A 21,621-nucleotide genomic window follows, 5' to 3' on the forward strand; every position below is an offset into this window, starting at 1 on the left:
GCCTTCTATCCCTATTCTTGGTAAGAAATTGGACCTAGGTCAACAGGATATTGATGCAACTTGTCACTGAAGCAGTTACTTTAAAGGTGCTCTTTCATGAACATATTATAAAACTCATCATAGTCATGAAATCCACTGCCAATTACCCAATCATCTAGTGATTTCACTGAGTAGTCTACAAAATCAACCCAGGACTGGCTCGAGGTTTTGTGAGCCTCCCTGAACCCAATCCTCATATAATTATGGGGAACAAACCTTTTTACTTGTACCCCTTATTGAGATGGATGTCTACTGGGCCTCCTGGAAACAGACTAAGTCTAAGCGAGAGAGAGTCTGTGCAAGATGCTTGTGAAACTAATTAATTTAAATATTAAAATATTGCACCTTAAAGGATCACTAACTATGTAATGTAAGTGTGTCTCCTTGCTGTGAAAAACCACAAACAAGCATCCTGCCCAAACTGTGGCGCAACAAAGAACTGAAAAGATTGTGGCCCTTCTGAATTATGCGAAGCGCAGATACGATTCCAACCAAGAGAAGAAAACTGCACAATCCAGTTGTATAGAAGAACAAACTACTTACCTTCTGTAGTGCTCTTTCTGGTAGAGACTATCTAGCAGCAGATTCCCCACCTTCTGAATATTCCTCAAGCATCAGACTGGATCTAGAAACTTTTCAGCAGTACTTCTGCACACCGTTAGGTGAGGTGCTGTAAGGCTCAGGACAGACACCATTCCTCTCTGAAACAACATGCAGAGCCTCTAGAGGTGCCACTCATGTACTGACATCAGTTACTTTGGAGACTTGGTACGCCCCCAGACACTGAACCACAATATCAAACTGGTGTGACTAGTGGGTAGATTCCTATGTTTGGAATCTTATTAATTGATAGAGGCTTATCATCCTACAATGAGAATGGAAAAGTGTGAGGAATCTGCAGTTTGACAGTCTACGCCAGAAAGCGTGTTACCAAAGCTAAGAACTTGTTCTTCTGACAGAGGCAAGTAACTGCAGATTTCTTGCCTTTTGAAATGATACAAAAGCAGTACCTATTTGGAGGAGGGTCTGTGGATGGACTGAAACCAGAAAGTCCTGCCGGACTGAGGGTGGAAAAGTCCCCACTCAGCAAACCTTACTATCCACTCAAAAGTGCATTCTGAGCTTATGAAAGGAAGCCCAGCCAGCCACCTGGCAGATATCTGAATAGTAGCAGCTGGTGATCTTTGAAAGTGGTGGGTTGCTACACTGGCTAGGAATTCATCCAATTTCTGCCTCATTTATACTTCCTCCCTCTCCCATTTAGATTCTTTCTCCGCACTTACATTCTCCTCTTTGCTCATTCTCACTCATAGTCCCTCCCACTCACTATTATTCACCCACAAACATACTCAGACTCACTTGCCAACTAACGCCAAACAGAATGTCCATGAGGGATGACTGGACAACGCCTGAAAAATGGTGGCCTGCAGTCAAGGGTGGCAGCAAATGGTGACACTGGTACCAATGGCCTGCCCAATGGAGTCTGTGGTGTCAAAGCCACAACACATTGGGAGCCAGGATGCATCTTGACCGTTCTGTATGGTCTAGTTGAGGATTAGTCGGAAACTGACTGGGGGATATGAGCCAAAGAGTGTCAAAGGATGTGAGAATAGTGTCCCAGCAGGCAGCTTGCATTCACTGACCTGAGCGCCATGCTGGTGGATGAAAAAAACCCTCTTCCCAAACATCTACATCTGTTTCAACTCCCTTTCGGGTGAGTAGCCAAGAATGTATTGGGTTTAGTCCTACCTGCAGGCAGCTGCACCACCAAGGATTCTGGTGAGGGGTGCTGAGATAGAAATTTAGGGACGCCAGGGCATGGCAGTGGTATCATGCAATTTGGCAGTTGACCTGGGGGCCCATGCCTCCGACAAAGTATATGTGAGGGCCTACTTAAGTGGTAAGAGGGGCTTAGGAGATGTCTGCCCTGGCTGAAGAACCTCTCTAAGCACACTGAGCCTTGACCTCCAAGTTGGGAACAGGATGTCAAGCTCAGCCCACTCATGGCATAGGAAGTACTCCTCCGTGGTAGGGCCAGGGGATGAGAGGAGACCAGACTCAGAGAATGCTACTAGCCTCCTGCAGGTCGCAATACTGATTCTGCTCGTGAGAATTTAGGCCAATCTCATTACCAATATCCTAACTGTTACTCAAAACTGTGCCAAACAGGGAATGTAGGGTGTTCCGTTGTTGTTGTAGAAGCAGATCAAGTGGAGGAAAGACAGCCTCAATGCTTACTGGGCGCAACTTTGACCAAAGTCAAACCAGCACCGGCTCAACTTCTGAGAGGACAACTGGGGACCCATACTCCAGAGCTGATGCAGTAGGCACTGATGCACTGGGAACTGTTGTGAACTATGGCACTGGAGGGGTACTAAAGAGTGGAGCCAGAGGCGGCCCCTTTAGGGGCACGGACAGTCCAGCTAGCACAGAAGATGAACATGCATGCAGTAAACCAGGTGATAAATCTCTCTGCTCCATGGGACCCAAAAGTGGGGCAGAGGACGTTGGCAAGGATTCGAAGAGTCAGACCATGATCTCACAGAGCTCTTTGATCTGCTTAGTAGTGGCAGATGACCCTGGAAACTCTGGTTGTGCCTGAACAAGCGGCTGCAGTGGTTTCGAAGGTAAAATACTTTCAGAGCGAGATGTATGGTGCCTCCCCCAAGCCTTCTCATTGGAGTGTGAACGTCGGGAAGAGAACAAGTCGTGCTTATATTTCTTGTTTCTTTTTCAGCTCACCAGAAGATTTGGATCAAGAGAAGGAGCAACCCCTAGAACGACTTCAGCAACTTTTTGACCTCTAATGGGGCTGGTGCTGAATTTTCAACCTGGACCAGTCTTGTCACAGAGACTTCCAGGAAGTAGAGTTTTGCCTTGTGGTCTTATATGGCCTCCAGGTTCATTGATGCATGCCTTAGACCCTACGCACCACAGGCAAATTTGGTGAGGAGCTGTCACAGACATATTTTCTAAAGTTTCTGGATCCGGTCTGACACCTGTGAAATATTCTAAAGGTCAGAAATCTACAGCTAAAAGTCCTTATCAAAACTTCTAGTTAATGTAAACAGGGTTCTCCACACCAGTGGGACAAATGGTCCACATTAGTGTACTGAAAGTAACTTACTACTCTGATATGTTTAGTCAAGTTATGCAGATGTCTAGGGAGTATATTATGCACTATTTAATTGTTACAGTTTACAAGTATTTTATATCCACACTATCCTTTAGGAGTAAGGGCTTAATTCAGATTTTGTCAGATAGGCTGACAAAGTGTCGAGATTGCAGAGGCCCTGCCTCCACTAGCCCTGCACCAGCTTTGCACCATAGACTTCTTAACATATTTTCTACACTGGAGGTAGAAAACTAGAAGAAAGGAAATTTAGACAGAATTTTGCAGTTGCAATCATGTTGTACACCAGCATACATATAAGTCACTCTGGGTCCAGAGGGGAAGTTCAGTACCCCCAGAAATGGTGCATCTGCACAATAGTTTACATTCATGTCTTTGGTAGAACAGATTTCCGTTTGTTCTGATCCCAGTCAGAATTTTCTCTTTTACGAGTCTCATTTGAGAACGTATTCAGGCTGCTGGGACCGCCAAAGGCTCTCTCAAGCTTCTCTCCAGCTGAGGGTACACAAATAGCCGGCTTCATTCCTCCCTCATCCCCTCTCAGCACATAGACGGCAGTTGTCTTGCTCAGAGGCAGCGTGTTTTCTCTCCTGGGTGACACATTTAACATTTTTTTCGCTCAATCTCTCCATTAACTTTTTTTTGTTCTACAGAACTAACATATACTCACATTTGGGATGGAATGGGGCTTCTATACCCTATTAAGACTAAAATACTGTCAACATTTCTGTTCAACACTGCAGTTTGTTTGCTAATTGATCATTCTATACAATTAAGGAGATATTTCATATACATTGATGAACAAGGACAAACAATATACATAATTCTGAACCAAACATGGATGAGAGTGAAGAGATATTTAAAGGAAAGAGCAGAAACTTAATTGATAATTGTGTAACACTTTCAGTAAAGGAAATAATAGCTTCTATGTCATTTCTGCAGGTAACAGCTGGTACAAAACAGCAGGTCTAAAATCAAATTATATTTTGCCTGGTAAATATGAAGTTTACTTTCCAGTTATAAACATTACTTACCTCGCCATAAAAAAATAACACAAGTCAAAAGATTTGAATTTGGAAGAAGCTTCTAAGTCTGTAGACGTGGTTTCTGAAGGTGTCACAATCTTGAGGGAACATGTTCCTTCCTCTATAGCAGATCATCAGACTATAGACCCTCATTCACCAAAATATTTTGGTAACAAATGTAAAAATCCAAAGAATATTTAATAATACAGATTCTGACTATGATTCAAAAGCAGTGCTTTATACTCCTGACACAGCCTCAGACGGAGGCGATGGGACAGATCTGAAATGGTTTTGACCAAAGAATGACAAATTGAGAGAAATCTCAAAATCTGTCCATGAAAACATTTCACTAGGCAGTTTTTTAAAACTTCGATTGAGCAAGAGAACCGCTTACTGACCCCAGTCTATTGTTTTACCAGCTGTACTCAGACTGGGTCTACCTTACCTAAATTCTCATGTTACATTAGAGCAAGAATTGGAACACTTGAAGATACCTGTAAGGAGCAAATTAAATTAAAATTTGAAGGTCCAAGGCCCTTCATCTAAAGTCATGTGTCAGCGAAACTCCTGATAGTGATCAAAAACTTTTGCCATTCTTCTTTAAATACAGTAAGGTCTAAAAAGAAAGGTACAGAAAAGAGTACTTCTGCCAAGACAAACTTACTGTTGCAAAGGGTCTAATTGCAAAGATACTTTACATGGCAGAGCAAGCCAAGTAGAATACTAAAATCCACTCATCCTGTTGAACTTTTCTATTAGATTCAGAAGGCAATCTGGTTGAATGGAAATGCAAATTCTGCCATTTCTCGTGGGCGTTGAAAAGGCCCCTTGATGAAGACTGACACTAAGTTGTGAAAGGGGATATTATATCACTTTATCCGGACAAAGCTCTGGTCTACCTTTGGGATGCCAGGACTGCCCTCCTACCTAGCCTTATGCAACTCCTAGCTGCATTTGGGGGTGCGTCGGGCCTACAGGTGAAATGGCCCAAGTTGTGCTTGTTCCCTCTAGCTCCGCTCCCTCTACCAGCAGAGTTGAAAAGCGAATTTATGTCTCCAGTGGTGCTATGACTCCTTTCAATATCTGGGAGTTCACATCTATCATACTGTGAGGGACATCCGGGAGGGCAACCTCGTCAGGGTGGTCGCTAATATCCGCCAGCCCTTGCCCTTCAAGCAATTGTTACTATTGTCCCCATTGGGTTGTGTTGCTGTGTCTAAGATGCTGATATTTCTCTGGTTGCTGTATTTCTTCGCAGAGTTAATAACTGTCTGGGAACTACCAAACCTGCAAGGAGCAATACGGGCCGCTGACCGAGACCTCTGGAAAGACTCAGGTGTTGACCACATGGGACATCTCTACATGGAAGGGACCTTCATGACATTCCAGGACATTACAGAGAAGTACAATATCTCACTTGGACAATTCCTCACCTTTTCCCCCTTGCAACTCGCGCTGCGAAATTCCTGGGGTGTCGCAGATGAGGAACCTCCCCAGTGTTACATGCTATGTTATCGGGCGAAGGCACATGACATGCTATTACGACTCTATATATGGCATTACATGCCACTCCGCCAAATCCCATGGCAAGTACACACGCCAAATGGGATGCAGTGCTGCAACAACCGCTATCAGATAAAGGTTGGGCTAGGGTGCTTCAATTAGTGAAAGGAGTGTCCTGAAACCCTAGGTTTAGATTCACACAATTTAACTATGACCATCAGGCTTATCTAGATCCCCACCGCATCAAGCACCTGTTTCCGTTGCTCTCTAATGTCTGCCCATGCTGAAAACTGCAACTGGCAGGATTCTATCACATGGTATGGGACTGCCCGACACTGCAGCCAACCTGGCACAAGGTAATCGAGATTGTGATGAACTGACAACACATGACCTTCTCCCCACACCCTCTTCATACCTGCTAGGGCTCTCCCTCGCATGAAAGACAATAAGCACCTCCACAGATTCATTGACCTCGTCTTTGTCCTATATAAACGCCGGGTGGCCATGGACTGGAAATCGCCTGACCTTCACCAATGGCTTTTCATTAGTTGTCCCAGCACTATGTTTAGGTGCCAAGAAGGAGGAGGTGTCTTTACTTTAATGGTGAGATCGCTTCCAGGTGTACTTTAATAGAAGGGTGAGCTAAGCCAGATTTTGCTAATTGGAGCAGATTGCTCTGATGGTGATTAAATAGGATGAACATTAGTTTCCCAAAACCACAAACGGAAATGCTTCCATTCAAGTTTGTATGTTTTATTGGTAGTATCAGCTCTGGTCTTTGTGAGATTCTCTCTATAATCTATAGGAATATTCAAGGTTGCAAACTCAATGAATTCAGGACCCAGGCCGACAAGTGTAATGATGTGGAATTCAGGTGAAATACCTAGTCGTGGTTCATCGTTAGTAACGTTGGTATGGGCATCAATTTAATGTGGGTCTGTACTGAAAGTAACAGGAGTTCTGTGAACCAGAATTTTCTGGGCCACCGGGGAGTAATCAGGATTACACAGGAAGGGTCCTTCTTTAATGTCCTGAGGAACCTCAGAATCGGATAGTTCGGGTAAAAAAGCATACACTAAGCTCTCGGACTATCCGATCAAAAACACATTCCCCAACAACCCCTCCTGAGGGTGCCAACTTGCGTAGAATTCCCATTTCCGATATCTCCTTGCTGCAAAGAGGTCTAGGTTTGGTTTGTCCCAATAATCAAGAATGTCGTCGAGAATCTGTTGGTTGAGCTCCCATTCGTGACAGCTGGCATTCGTTCTGCTCAATGTGTCTGCTAGGTCATTGGCTGCCCGTGACACATGTTCTGCCTTGAGTGGTATTTGATGTTGCAGAGTCCATTTCCAAATTTCCTGTGCTTGCTGTGATAAGGCGAATGACCTTGTACCTCCCTGTTTGTTTACATAACGAATGTTGGTGGTGTCCGTGCGAATTAGCACTGATGATTTTGCTATTCTGGGAAGAAATGAGAGTAGGGCCAATGCTACGGCTCTGAATTCCAGCAAATGTATGTGCATTTTCTTCTGGAGATTGTTTCAATCTCCATTGATTGTTTAATCCTGGAGAAGAGTGCCCCCATCTCTCCAGGGACGTGTCTGTGGTCATGACTAATTCAGGGATCTGAGTTAGGATTGATAACCCTTTGGATACGTTTGTGCTCTGTGCCCACCTCTGCAAGGACGTTCTCATGGTTTGAGTAATCTGAATGACATTGTGAGGTCACCACTGGATTTGTAACCATTGCCTATCTAACGCCTCCTTCAAAGGTAGCATGTGAAGATGGCAATTTGAAATTAGTGCAATGCAAGAGGATATAATTTCAAGGAATGATTTGTACAGTCAAATTGAAACAGCCGTTTTTTCTCATTAACTTTTGTGATAACTGCTGAATCATCATTTGCCTTTCTTGTGAGGTGAATGCCTTGTCCTACTTCATATCCAAAATTGCTCCTAAAAAAGCCATGGTTGTTGAAGGTTTGAGAAAGGGTCTGTGCTTGTTGACCATAAGGCCAAGGTGGATGAATACTGTTAGATGGGTTGTTGTACCTCTTGTTGCCTGTACAGACATGGATGCCTTCATCAACCAATAGTCTAGGTATGGGAATACCTCCCCCCCTTTTTGCCTCAAGTGAGCTGCCATCGGCACCAGACATTTAGTAAAAATAGGGGGAGCAGATTTCAATCCAAAAGAGAACTTTGAATTGGTAGTGAGTGCCGGCTACCTTGTATCCTAGGAATTTGCGATGCTCTGGGTGAATTGGAACGAGTATGCATCCTGGCAATCTAGTGCTGTCAAGTGATCCCTATGATTGAGGGATGCATGATATCTTGAAGGGTAAACATGCAAAAGGACTAGTTTCTTAAATATTTGTTGATTTATGAAACGTCCAAGATGGGGCATCATTTTCCTTTTTCTTCATCAGAAAGAAACAGGATCAGAAACCAATTCCCCTTCGAGTAACCAGAACCTCTTCTATTGTCTCTTTTTTTTTTAGCATGGTTGATGTATCTTGCAGGAGTAGCCACCCCTTCTCTGGGGAGTATTTGGTGTATTTTTGGTACATTTTATTATTTGTCCATGAGTGAGCACATACAGCACCCATTTGTCTCTCGTTACATGGACCACTGGGGTAAATCATTTGAGATTCGACCCCCAATTTGTCTCAGTGAATTGCAGGGTATATCCAGCACTGCTAAATGGTGCTTGCTTTCCGGCAGTGTCTCTTCCTCAGGAAGGTGGCCTCTGTCTTAGTGCTGGTTTGTACGTTGCTGTTGGTGGCTGTCTGTACTGTTGCTAGGAATACTAAGAATGATGTTGGCTCTGAAAGGACTGGTATTGCTGCCTGTATAGTTGATTACCTCCTCTGTTGGAGTATAGCCCTCTTCCCCTTGCTCCCCAAAAGGGTTATCTACTCATCTGCAGTGTTCCTAAGAATTTGTCAGTCTCAGTGTCAATCTTGATGGTTTGTAGAGCATCGTCTACATGTTTGCCAAATAGTACCTCAGTGTCACATGGCATGTCAAGGATCTTCCTTTGTATTTCTGGCCCGAATGATATTGCTTTCAGCCATCCCTGCCTCCTAAAGACAGCTGCACCCACCAGTCTTCTAAAGCCAGTTGACAATAGGACTATTGCACAATCAATAATCTCAGAGAAGGTTGTCTCTTCTTTTAAAATGTTCTTCGCTTCTCCTTTTGCATCCTCTGGCAAGAGGTCAATGTATGTGGTGACGTCCGACCACAGCTGTCTGTCCTAGCAGCCAAGTATAGCTAAAGAACGAGCTGCTCTGGCAGTAGTGGCTGCCATAGAAGATAAGTATTTTTCAACTCTCTATCCAGTGGTGTGGAAATGGGAGTAGACGGATCTTTGAGCGACGCTGGGCTGCTTGTGTTACTACTGAATCAGGTTTAGGACAGCTAATTAGACTAGATTAGATTATACAGTATTTGTAAAGCACATAGCTAACCTACAGGGCATCTCAGCGCTAACAAACCACATTAACAGAGGCAACACAGGCATTCTGTAAGAGTTTAGAACAGGTATGTTTTCAACAGCCTCCTAAACCTAATTTCTGACTGTTGAAATGTCATTATCTCCCGGCAGACCATTTCACAGTTTAGCTACAAGGTATGCAAATGAGTGACCACCATATCTTGATTTTGGGACTGTAAGGAGCCCATGTGTTTGTGATTGAAGCAATCTTTTGGGAACGTAGGGTGAGATCCGTTTCCTAATAATAGGAGGGCCTTTACCGTGTAGTATCCTATGGGCCAAGCATAACGCCTTAAATGAAATCCTTTTCTGAACAGGTGGCCAATGCAAGGCTGCCAATGCAGGACCTGTCGATTGGTATTTGGGACTTTAAATAGAGTCCTTGTGGCGCTATTCTGAAGTACCTGAAGTCTTTTAATGACATATTGTGGGTTCTCTAAATAAAAGGAGTTCCCATAATCCAGTCTTGAGCAGATAAGGCTTTGTACCACCACTCTCTTGGTGGAGGGAAGCAGCCTATGCAGGCATTTCGTAAGAGATCTCAATGTACTGAAGCAGGAGCCTGCCAGTTTTTGAGTCTGTATTTCTATGCTCAGCTTTTCATCAATTCAAAACCCAAGGCTCTTTATAACCTGGCAAGTTTGGGACGGACACCTAGATGTTCTGGCCAGGCGACTTCCATCCATCCATCTTGTAGGATTGTTTCCAACTACCAGTACTTCAGTCTTTCCGACATTAAGTTTCAGGCAGCTCGCAGACATCCATCTGTGACCTTCATTAAGCACTGACTAAGCTGGGGTGAGGTGGACTTGAATTTTAGTCTTAATTTCATAATGATGCATGTCATCTGCATAAAATACAAGGTCCAATCCAAATGACAGGACAACCTCTGCTATGGGGTGCACATTGATGTTGAAAAACGTGGGGCTCAGAGACGAGCCCTGTGGCACATGTGAGAGGAAATACACAAGGAAAAACATATCTACTCACTCACCTGAAAGCTTCCATTGCCCACAAAAGCTTAAAGTCAATTTAGAGCCCTCTCCTGAATTCCAACTCCCTTCATTCAGTAGATAAGAGTGGAATGGAATACAGTGTTGAATGGCTTGTTTATGTCCAACATGATCAACACAGCGGTGCCTGCCAGGTAGGATAGCTCTTGCTTCCTCTGATGCAGTATCTGTGCTATTCCCCCATCTGAAGCCCATTTGTGTGCTGCCAGAATGTCATGGGCTTCCAGGAAGTATGATAAATGTTTAACATATTTATCAACAATTTTACTTGCCACCGGGGGCAATGAAATAGGCCAATAATTTTCCAGCAAAGCCATATTGGCTGTTGTTTTTAAGGACAGGTGGAATTATGCCACCTTGCAGAGAGAGATTAAGAACATCCATTATGAGAGACGGGAGAACACTCGCATCTTTTAGTAATACATCAGGTGAAGCTAGGTCAAGAGGAGATGCCAACTTAATGCATTTTAAAACAGTCCCCAATGTTTCTAAATTGAATGTAGGGAATGATTTTAGAGTGGGGCCCTTTCAATGACAAGCTGGGTCTTCTATTATGACCAGATCTAATGTCGGAAGTGAGTTGAAAATATTAAGAGTCTTATCTTGAAAAACTTTCACAAACGTATTACAACGATTCATAAATGCTGGACAAACTGAGAAATTGTGGGGGAGGCTCATTAACAAGCTTACAATTGTGAACAGTTGTTTTGGGGAATTTGGAGCAGATTCAATTTTTTCCTTCAAATAACTCATTCTTGTGTGCTTTAAAGTACATTTGAATATCGGAATAGCTGTTGTGTAGCAAAGTTTATTTGTGCCATCATATTTTTACCTCCACTCCCTTTCCCTCTTTTTTTGCTTCGCTCTTTAATTTTGTCAGCGCATAAGTATACCAGGGGGCATTGTTCTTTCTCTGACTGACCTTCTGGTTTTATAAGGGATGAGTGTGTTCAGACAACTGTTTATCTAACTCTCCAGGATGTTATGGCTTACTGTTGAGTCCCCTTTCAGGCTAGGTATGGATTCAGAAAGATCCTTCACCATTCCCTACTATCGAGCTTGAACCACGGTTGTCTAGGTTTTTGTAGCAGGGCTACTGTATTGTTATATCTGCAGCTACCAATTTGATTGAATCTATAAGATGATCAGACCACGGGATAGGAATAGCTTCTTCTGTTAATAAGATTTGAGAGGTTAGTGAACACAGGATCCAGTAGATGACCTCAACTGTGGGTCAGGCCTACAACAATTTGCTTTCAATGAAATGTCTCCAAATTCTGATTTAGCCTACAGGCTATATCACACTCTACAAAATCAACATTCAGATCCCCTAGAAGAGTAACATTAGCTTTATTAAGGCAGCATTCTGCCACTATGTCGGGGAGTACTGAAGTAAACTGAGCTGTCGCCCTTGAGGCTCTACACAGCACCATGCCCAAAAAGGTGAAGGTGGGTGAGAATGTTATAGAGAACTGAAGACCCTTGCATCCCGCCATGTTGGAAGAGGTAAATGTTATTTTCCATTTATCTTTAAAAATTACAGCCACCTAACCCTCTCTTTTGCCTTCCTGGATCTGACTTGCTATTGAGTATCCCAGGGGAAAAGCCATGACAACATCAGTGGTAGGCTCCTCTTTTAGCCACTTCTCGGTAAGAAACAAAACATGTGGTCTCTTACATTCCAAGAACAAAAATATATCTTCACTATATTTTGGGTGTCTGGGTGTGATGCCGCCTTTTATGATGTCTGGGCCTGAAGCTCGGCAGAGGGTAGATACCTAGTTCCGTTTTACAGATATTGCAAACCATGGGTAGCTCAAACACTCAATACCGTGGGTAGCTCAAATACTCAATACCCCTGTATGTGCTGTCAACATAAATCTTTACCTCTGTTCTTAAGACAATGTATATCTACTGCAGAGTATATCTGCCTCTTCTGCAACACGAGCAGCATCGCTGGCCCCTGGCTCCAGTCAGACTCGGATGGGTGCAGACTGGCTTACCTTTTGTGAGCTGCACCATCGGCACATCCACGCAGCTGTACTGCGTAAATACAGGGTCAGGCTCAGCTGGAATTAAATATACCGGTAAATCATCAGGTGCTTTATATTTCTTGTCTGGTCTAGGCAGCACTGCCAACAGTGTAAAAGCATTTTCATTGTTTTAATACCTTCCTCCCAGATTAAATTAACAGAAGGGATGGCCCTGATTGATTTTTTAATGGGCTCTTTAAAGACCGAGAGAAAGTAATCAGACTGTTCAATCGTCAATTGAAGCTGGAACCTTTTAGCTGCCCTTTCTATTAGGATGTGGAAGTCACCAATGGGTTCAGGTGGGGAATCCACTGGTTGTGGTAGTGGTGGGGATGGTGTTGGGATTAGGTAGTCATACTATTTATTGGAGACTGATATAGTGTCCCTAATCCCCCCATAATCCCTGTCCTCGTCCGAGGAGGGTGTGTCATCCACTGGCAGTTTAGCAAGTGTCCTAGCCAGCGAAGGTACTGGAGTCGTAGTTATGTTTAATACATGCAGTGTGCATGTAACAGGGGTTTGAACCTGTGGTGACCGTATTGGTTTTGTAAGGTTGCATTGAAGAAGCAGTCGGTGGAGGGTCTGGACACCTCCTATAATAATCTTGGGGCATTTTTGGAAGATTTACTAGGGTCAATGGCATATGAACTGACTCTTCGTGCAGCTCCTGGCGACCAAAACTTGGATACGGGCCTCCATATTGCTCGGGCTGTTCTCCTGAGGTATAATATTACTCGTCATACTATTGGTCCTCACATCCTCTTGACATTTCACATGCAGCTCCAAGGGACTATGGGTGGCCCCAAAAGAACCTTCATCTGCAGACTCATCAGCATCAAGCAGATGTGCATGTGTAAAAAATGAAACCTTACTTGGTGATGCGTGCGTAGGCAATAATGTCTCTGTTGGTGATTTCCCCCTTACGGAAATTGTTGACAACGGCAACAATGGTTTTTTCATTGACAATGCCATAGTTGATAGTGAGGTCAAAGAGGTTTTTGTTGGCATGTTATTGTTCTCAACGGGGAACTTGTTGATGAGGCCATCAGTGGAGGCGGTGGTGTTTTCCCTGTTAGCACCTTTGTCAGTGACCTCTTTGTCGACTGTGCTGTCATCTACAGGATTCTCATGAATAGCATAGTTGTCGCAGCTACTGGCGAAGACTAAATGATCACTTGTGATGTCGGAGATGTACGCTGACTAGGTCATCAACAGTGTTGTCATCGATGAGGATTAAAGATGTGGTTTAGTAACAGTTTTAAGAGATTTTGCCGTCCACGGTAGAGAGGGTGAATTTTTTCAAGTGTTTCTCCATTAGTGAAGGAGTAGCAGATTCAGACTGAACATTATCTAAGGAGATTTTCTTTTTGGATGAATGTGAAGGTTCCTCTGACTTTTTTGAATGTCCTGATGACCCATGATGGGTCTTTTTCACTGCCTATTTTGGTGTCCTTGGAGGCACTGGCTTATGAGACCTATCCCTCATATGGGATATTTCAGTCTTCGAGGAATTATCACTGTCCTCCTCAAAGAGAGCAGTGTCCTTAGATTTAAATTTTTGCAACCAAATGAGTGATCGTCCCTCTCTATCTTTCAATATCTTTTGAGAAAAGGTGCAGCATATCTTACAATCTTTTACCTTGTGTTCAGGGTGTAAACAGTAGAATCACTCCTTGTGTAGATCCTCTGAGTGCAGCCTTTTTTTCCACATGGTCTGAACAGTCCCTTCTTTGCTGGTTCTGGTACGGTTGCTTAGTCAGATTCTGTATATCTAGATCTTAAACTTATCCTGAAGTGAACTGTTTTCAAAGTAGAGAAAAAATGTAATAAATTGAGCAGAACCCAGGGAGACTCCCATCACACGACATGAAGAAAACCTGAGGGATTGAACACTCTGTGGCGAGTGTTCTAGAGGGTGCTGTCACCTGATTGGCTGAACATTGGTTCTTATTAAATGATGAGGATAAGCTATTGAAGTGAATGTTTTTTTTTTTTATTTTATTTTTTTTAACATTCACGGCTATGTATGTCATGACTACTGCTTTCTATGGTAGCCTGGGGATCCCATTTCGACGACAGGAAATGATTCAAGCATGTGAATATATGAAAGATCCAATACTGAAGAACACAAAGGACCTGCCAAGGGAAGAAATGTGACCAATTCCTTACAGGACGGCCAAAGAGGGTATGAGGCAAAAAGGCAAGCTTCAAGTGAAGCCGTCTTTGGAGGGAAAATGTTAGTCACATATGAGAGGTGTGCTCTTTTGTTTTAGCAGACAGGCTGGTATCTTGGACAGAGAGGGAGAAGCCACCAGGTAGCTACACATCTGGGATGGGCTAGGGAGCTCCACACACCAAGTGAAGGGTTCGCCCATGGAAGGAGTAGGCGGAATTGTGCTTTCTGAACTAACTACAAGCCTCACTCCACAGGAAATCGACCTGGCAGCCATTGGCTAATTAGTCGTCACATCCCCTGTGTTCGTAATGAGCATAAAAGTGGTGTCACTGGCATCCAGGCCTCAGATCAAGACTGTACTGGAGAGAGGACTGAAAAAGGACTGCCATGCAGTGTCCTTGGACCCAGTAAAGAGAAGCTGCACCACACGCTGGAAGCACCTGCTGCATCTTGGGCTAGCAAAGGAAGAACTGCGGTTGTGGGGTTTTACTTGAGAAAAAGTCGTCTCAGACGGTCAGGCAGAGAAGGTGATTCCTATGGTCTGTTGGCCGACTCCCTGTTATAGCTACAGGACCATAAAAGCTGAGAAGCCTACTCCTTGAAGAGCCAAGCGCCAAAAAGCCTGACCAGTGCTGCATGCTGAGGTGCAGCCTGGTAGACAAACTTCAACCCTTAGAAGTTGCACCTGAATCTGCTTGACCCGGGAGAATCGTTGGAATGCATTTTGGCCGCCCAGCACAGACGTTTCTGCCAGTTAAAGTGAACCACTAATTTTGCTGTATATGGAGATCATTTTATAAAGTGGTGTGGGATTTTTTATTATGTTGCATTTTCTGGGTTACTGCCTGCTTCACAGTGTTTCCGTCACATCATAGTATATTCCATGGAGTTTAAATACTTTAGCCGACTGGTACTCCAATCTGAGGAAATTCATAAACTGGCATTGCATTGTCATCTAAGGAAATCCAGCGACTGGAATCTGCACTGTCCCATCTTTCAAAGTCTTTACATTCTCTGGAGACTGCCCTCAACAGATTTGTTTGCTTCTGAATGAATCCTCAATTCAGCTGATTTTATGGCTGAAACTGCATTCAGATGTCCTGAGAACAAATGCATTTCTTCACCCATCTAATCAGGGCCACCCTTACCCATTTCCTCCTTTCATAACAATATTACATTGCCTCTCCAAGGTCAGACGAGAACTTGGTCAAATGGTATTCATTTAGCCCTTATAGCCATGTATGAAATCCGGATCTTCTTCCAGTCTCTCCCAGTACCTTGGCAGAATCAGATTCATCAAAAGATACTTGCCTCTCTGTACCAAAAGACTTCAGAGATCTGCTTTGGAATCTTGGTGCCAGTGATGTATGGAATTGCACTTTGATCCCTTTGTGCCAAGTCTCAGCTGTGGCAAAGTTATTGAGCTTTCCAGCCTCTTCAGGCAAGTTTTACATAACAGACAAAATCCACAGATCAGCTATTTCTCTCAAGCATGTCCTGACCAAAGAAACACCCAGTGGTAAACATCCGTGCAACATACTTGCTTGAAAGGGAGTTAGGATAAGTATTTCTCCTTTATTAAATTATACGTTTTTATGAGATTTTAATCTGGAGCTAAATATGTCTGATTCATGGCCCAACAGCATAGATTTGTCTTTGCAATGTAAGTGTACCTGCAAACCTAACAATGCTTTCATGTTGGACATCCTTCAAGCGCGTCCCTAATATTAAAATGCTGAATCTGTCAGTGAGACAGTATCACTTCTTTGGGGTACTACTTTTAATTTCCAGCCTTCCCTGGCCATCCAAACCTCTATGTTGAGGATAGGTTTTTGACTTTCAAAATGCCTGCTCCTCAACTTCTTATTTTCTTTAGAAAGTCTCCTCATCCCATTTTTTATGCTCGAGCCAGGTGGGTAAACAGCATCACACAACAGGTGATACTGATGTTTTCACTTATGGGGCACAATACTCATTGGGTACAAAGACATTTAATTCTTTTACCCTGGTCTTTAGATTAGTGGACATTCTGAGAGCAGCTAACTGGTAGTCCGTTTCTACTTTCAAAAAGTTTGATCATATAACAATTTCTTACTCTACTGTTAATATGCATTAAAAGAGCACAATATGAGCCTTCAGTCTTGCAATAAAATCGGATTTTCCAAATTTCCTAATGATTGAAAGTCTTAATTTTATTAAAGATATGAAGGAGAGTACTCTCCCACCACTATCTTTCTGTGGTTCTTTTACGTCTGTTGTTGCTTTGCCCTCCCTGGTCTTTGTCTCTCATCTTCTTTCTTCTTCCAAGCCAACACAGCTACAATTTTGCAGTCTGCTCAATTATTGTTCTCAAGATGGGGAGTTTCTGAGTGCCTTCCTACTTATTTATCTTCAATTGTTTCGTGTTCATTGTGATGCAGTTTTCCCACAATCGTGTAAAGTTTCAAGTTCAATGAAAATGAAGGGAGGTTGCTGCACAGACTACGTAGACCTCATTACATATCTGGAACACATCTTGACCCATGGTTTCTAGGTATTGTAGTTTTGTGTTAATGGGGCAAGCAGATTTTAGTACTCTTCTTTCCTCTTGCTGCTGTCGTAATAAAAGCCAGAATGTAAGGCACACTATAAGCCTCCGATTCTTGAATACAATTAGAACTTGCCATCATAGTGCCTGTCAACAGAGTCGTACTAATTTAGTTCGCAATGAATTTTTTCCTATCCATTATGATAAAACAAAATTATACAATCTGAACTTGAATATGCTGTTTTGCTTGAACAATAGATAATTGCAAATGTAAGCAGAAAGGCTAAAGCCTCTGTATATGTGTGGCATTTGTATAGTACAAATGTCTGCACACAGGCAAAGACAATAACACAGCCATACATGGCTTAGCCCACCCAACAATCCCTTTTTTCCATTTCCATTTCCAGTTCTGGTTTGACTATCAAATTCAGCTTTTTACAAGGTAGTTATTAGTTTCTTTAACTGGTTAGGTAATATTATGTCAGGTTGTGGGCATTTCTACTGAAATACCCACAGCTGCAATTATTTGTACGTTAACTATTTTGACATTAAGTAATGTACAACCACCAGTGCAAAAAATGCTGTCCCTTCCTTCCTAGGCGAACTATTAAAGTTGTGGATCCAGGAGTTTTGTCTGAAATGAGATATAGAAAACCCTGCTGCAACCATCATTTAGGCTGCAACCATTAACTCTGTTTCTATGAGAAGAAACACAGTGTGTTTAACATTTTACTATACATTCAGAAATTGGTTCTTAATTCCATACAAACACTTACAAATCTTATTTTTTCCTTGAGCTCAGAATCAATGGTCCCACCAGGCCCTTTTTGTGCCAGAGACACCTTTGCCTCTTCTTCCAACTGCAAACAAAATAAACAATTATTAGTTAGGTAATCCTTTAATGTAAGTCGTTAAAAATGCAGACTAGTTTAAATCTAAGAGAATTATCGCACTAGGACACAACTGGAAGGTACACCCTGGAGGAAAATGTATAATTATGGGAAGTGCCACTGGAATGTTAACGAACCACAGCTTAAAAGTGTTTTTTTTCTTTTTCTTTTAAATACTTTGACATTAGCACGCACTTTGTTAGTATTCTTGGTCTTTATTCTTTAACATTGATCTTGAGCGAGCTACACTGTCTTATGACTCAAGTCCCTGAAAACCCTCTCCTAAGAAATGGCACGGACATAAATGTTGATGGACTCTGCTTTCTTTCTTTTTTATAGATTAGATTTGTAATTTTAACTGTTCAACAAAATAACAACAGCAAGACAACATAAATACACAGTAAGAACACCCTTTAATGAGCAATATTATCAAAGCAATGATGTTTACTTATGAGTTGTAGTCAGAATGTCATATTATGCCCAATCTTTGTCCAGCCACCATCGGCCGCCTATTCCCTCCCATTCCACTTATCTAGCCTTAACTAGGCACAGCCACGCCGCAGTCTCCCCCATAACGTGCTACCACAAGGCAGGGGTCAGTTATTGCCTACCAAGGCTCTCCTAGGTGCCATTGCTCCCAACAGTCTCACTGTGGTCATTCGGACTGTGCAAATAAATTTGGAGCATATCCGCTTAGTATGCCGAATCATCTTCTGGCCCCCCCATTCATATGCACTCGTCTCAATCACAGTTCGTCCTCCAGCACCCTCCCCTCTATGTCCATATGCCATGATGTCGGGCCATTAGTTGACAGCCACTGTATCGCTATCCGGCGTCCACCCGCAGTAAGCCCAGGATTTTTAAATCTGTGCTGCATTTTACCGTGTTTGGGCTTGGAGACTGTACTCAACCAGTAGGGTCGTAGGCTCAATGCAAGTCCCACCCTCATGAGCTTAAGATCTACTTCACTCAATTACTGCAGCAACTTCTTCATGTACACGTCACGTGCGGGAACATGGCCACCTTACTCACTGCTGCAAAGACACTCAGAAGTCCCAGCTAGGTAGATCCTCTGCAGCCTTGCTGGCGTCAAGTATGAATGGTGGAGATAGCTGAAGTGTGCTAATTTGAACTGTGCATTGCTTGCAGCCTCCTGTACCCACACACAAGCTCTTGCTCACTCTGAGTCAGTGAGCGCAGATGGCAAATCATCATCCTAAGTCCGTGGAACATATAGCCGGATCATGGATCTCTTAATTATTTAGTGCTACAAATGTAGTTTCCTTCTTCCATTAAACCCCAAGCCCCTCCCTCACCCGGGAGGATTTCCAGGGTGGCAGAGGGGGTGAGGACTTCCGGAAAGCTGGTCCAATCCTCCCGGACAGCTGCATGCAGCAATTTGGCGAACTGCAGAAACTGCCCCACACCAATCCTGAAAGCATCGCCTGCCTCCTAAAATGTTATAAACTTTGTCCCTGGGTACAGGTCTCTCATCTCAAGGCATCCCCTATCCCTCCACATCTCCTGTGACATAGCTTCCCAAATACGTCTGAACAATCCTCTCTTAACTGTCATCTCCCATGCAGATGCTATCTGCCTTATCAATCAAGGTGTATGTGGGGTCTGGTGCACTCCTCTCATCCCCGGAAAGGTAGGGTACCATCTGGCGGCAGCACTTCCATCAGGTTTCTTTCACAGTTCAGGCACTTGGCACACCACTTCACTGTACAGTGTAGCTGAGCGCCAATATAGTAGAGTTCCAGATCTGGTAGCCCCAGACCCCCTTCTACCCTGCCCATATTCAGTACCATCAGGCACATCCTGCTTCTCTTACCTCTCTCCACCAGGAAGAGTCAGTAGACCAGCAATGTCCTGAGAGACAGACCAGTCAATCAGATACACAGAATTTTGCACCATGTAGGCAACGTGGGAGCAAAACCATTTTTGATACCGCCATTTTTCCCATGATTGACAGCAGAAGAGATATTGAGAAATGTATGGAAGCTCTGGATCTTAAAATATCCTGCCCAGGTTGTGAGCATTACACAGTGCCTCAGTGCGGGTCGCCTATATTCCCAGGTATCAAAATGTTGACCTAACCCAATTTGAGCCCCAGGGCATGCATTTGTGATTTTCCTGTGGATGCCAGCTCTAACGTAGTAGAAAAGGCAATGTTTTGTTGACGTGTAGGCCTACTACTCCGGCAAATACCTCCTGGCCCGCATGAGTGTAGAAACACATTCACTGGGCCATGTCATACATAACAAAGTGTCATCTGCATAAAGATACCACATGCACCCTGTTGCAGACTCATATGCCCCAAAGCCTCATCTCTTGGCCAAATCACCAGCGGTTCCATCGCTATTGTGAACAAGAGGGCCGATAATGGGCATCCCTGCCTGGTCCTCATCTTAACTTTCCAGCTGTGGGTTTGACCACCCGAGCAAACCTGCACAGTTGGGACTATATACAGAAGAAAAATCATGCAAAAGCCCATTTACATAAGGACCTCAAACATGTACTCCTGTCGTAGTTTGGATTCTTGCTCTGAGCAAGACTGCTGGTTTAAGGATAACAGTACTTTTGTTTGTAGGCGACTGAGTCTTTCCTACAACAAGTCGCAACTGTTGTCCCAAACTTACCGGCTCACTAGCAGCACCTCACCAGAAACACAATAGTAAAAGGTGATTAATGGCAGTCGCTTACGCATTCACTCAAAGTAAGATATCTCAGGATTGTCGTGGTTAAACGGAGATTACCCTTTTCTCACAGATATATTATGTCTCATACAAATACAGGCAATGACACAGATGCAGTAAAGTCATATTAGCTTTTTATTTAACATAACTGCAATTTGCGATAAGTTGCATGAACTGCAATGATTAGGATAATGAATATACCAAGCAACAGTATTGTGAAGAAGAGAGTCATTGTTATGAAGACCCCCACCATTTTGCAATATATGAAAGAGATATATATATATATATATATATATATAAAAGATGGAATATGACCTAATACCCTAATGATAATAGGCCTAACCTCCTACCTAAAGGAGAGCTGGGTTTGCTAAACCTAATCTGCCGAAGCCGTGTCCATGAGAGGAGCCCCCAACCCTCGTTACCTTGGAATGAGGTCTCTATCTCAGATTCCGCAGGGACACGAATACTAGGTCAGCGTCAAGATGACTGCAGCATCGATATCAGCGATGGTGGCGATGCCCTTTGGTCGGAATCCCTCTGATTATCTGTCTAAAGTGTGATGTATTTATACAGATCTACAAGGTCTCCTGACGTAGGTGTAATTCAAAACAATAGATAATAGGCATGCTTGGGATGGCAATTAATATCAACAATCCCTCGAAAGTATAGAGAGGGAAAATCCCTAAGTGTGAACACCTACTGTTTGTTTGTCTTTCGTGCTTGATCTTGACGCCTTGGCGCAGTGACACTGATAATAAAATTCATAACAAGTGGCCTAACTATAAACAAGGACGCCATCTTAAAGGAAATAAATAATTAAATGGGCTAAGACAGAGCAAGCTAAGTAGGTTAAAAATCACTAGGTGACGGGGGAACGAGTTTACAAGCCTACGGCTAAGCTAACTCCTGTTATCCCGTTAAAACAAATCAGGATTCACTACACCCTCCCCATTGCCGTAACATGTATGATGAAGGTACAGGAACCTAAACGCTAAAAAAGCTGCTTCTGAACTAAAAGCCAAAGGCAAAAAAAAGAAAAACAAGCTAATAAATTAAGCTAATAAAAAACAATCGCTGTCTG

General features: G+C 43.2%; 1 protein-coding gene across 3 annotated transcripts in view; it reads right to left on the reverse strand.

The window, feature by feature from the left end:
- Positions 1-21,621, reverse strand: part of TDRD5 (tudor domain containing 5) — a 1,060,335-nt gene that overhangs the window by 807,623 nt on the left and 231,091 nt on the right. For all 3 annotated transcript variants that reach the window (XM_069232097.1, XM_069232096.1, XM_069232098.1), the window contains exon 5: positions 17,725-17,808. In XM_069232097.1, coding sequence (XP_069088198.1) covers positions 17,725-17,808 — 84 coding nt within the window. The remainder of the gene's footprint in view (positions 1-17,724; positions 17,809-21,621) is intronic.

Source organism: Pleurodeles waltl, chromosome 4_2, assembly GCF_031143425.1.
Source record: "Pleurodeles waltl isolate 20211129_DDA chromosome 4_2, aPleWal1.hap1.20221129, whole genome shotgun sequence".
Lineage (NCBI taxonomy): Eukaryota > Metazoa > Chordata > Amphibia > Caudata > Salamandridae > Pleurodeles > Pleurodeles waltl.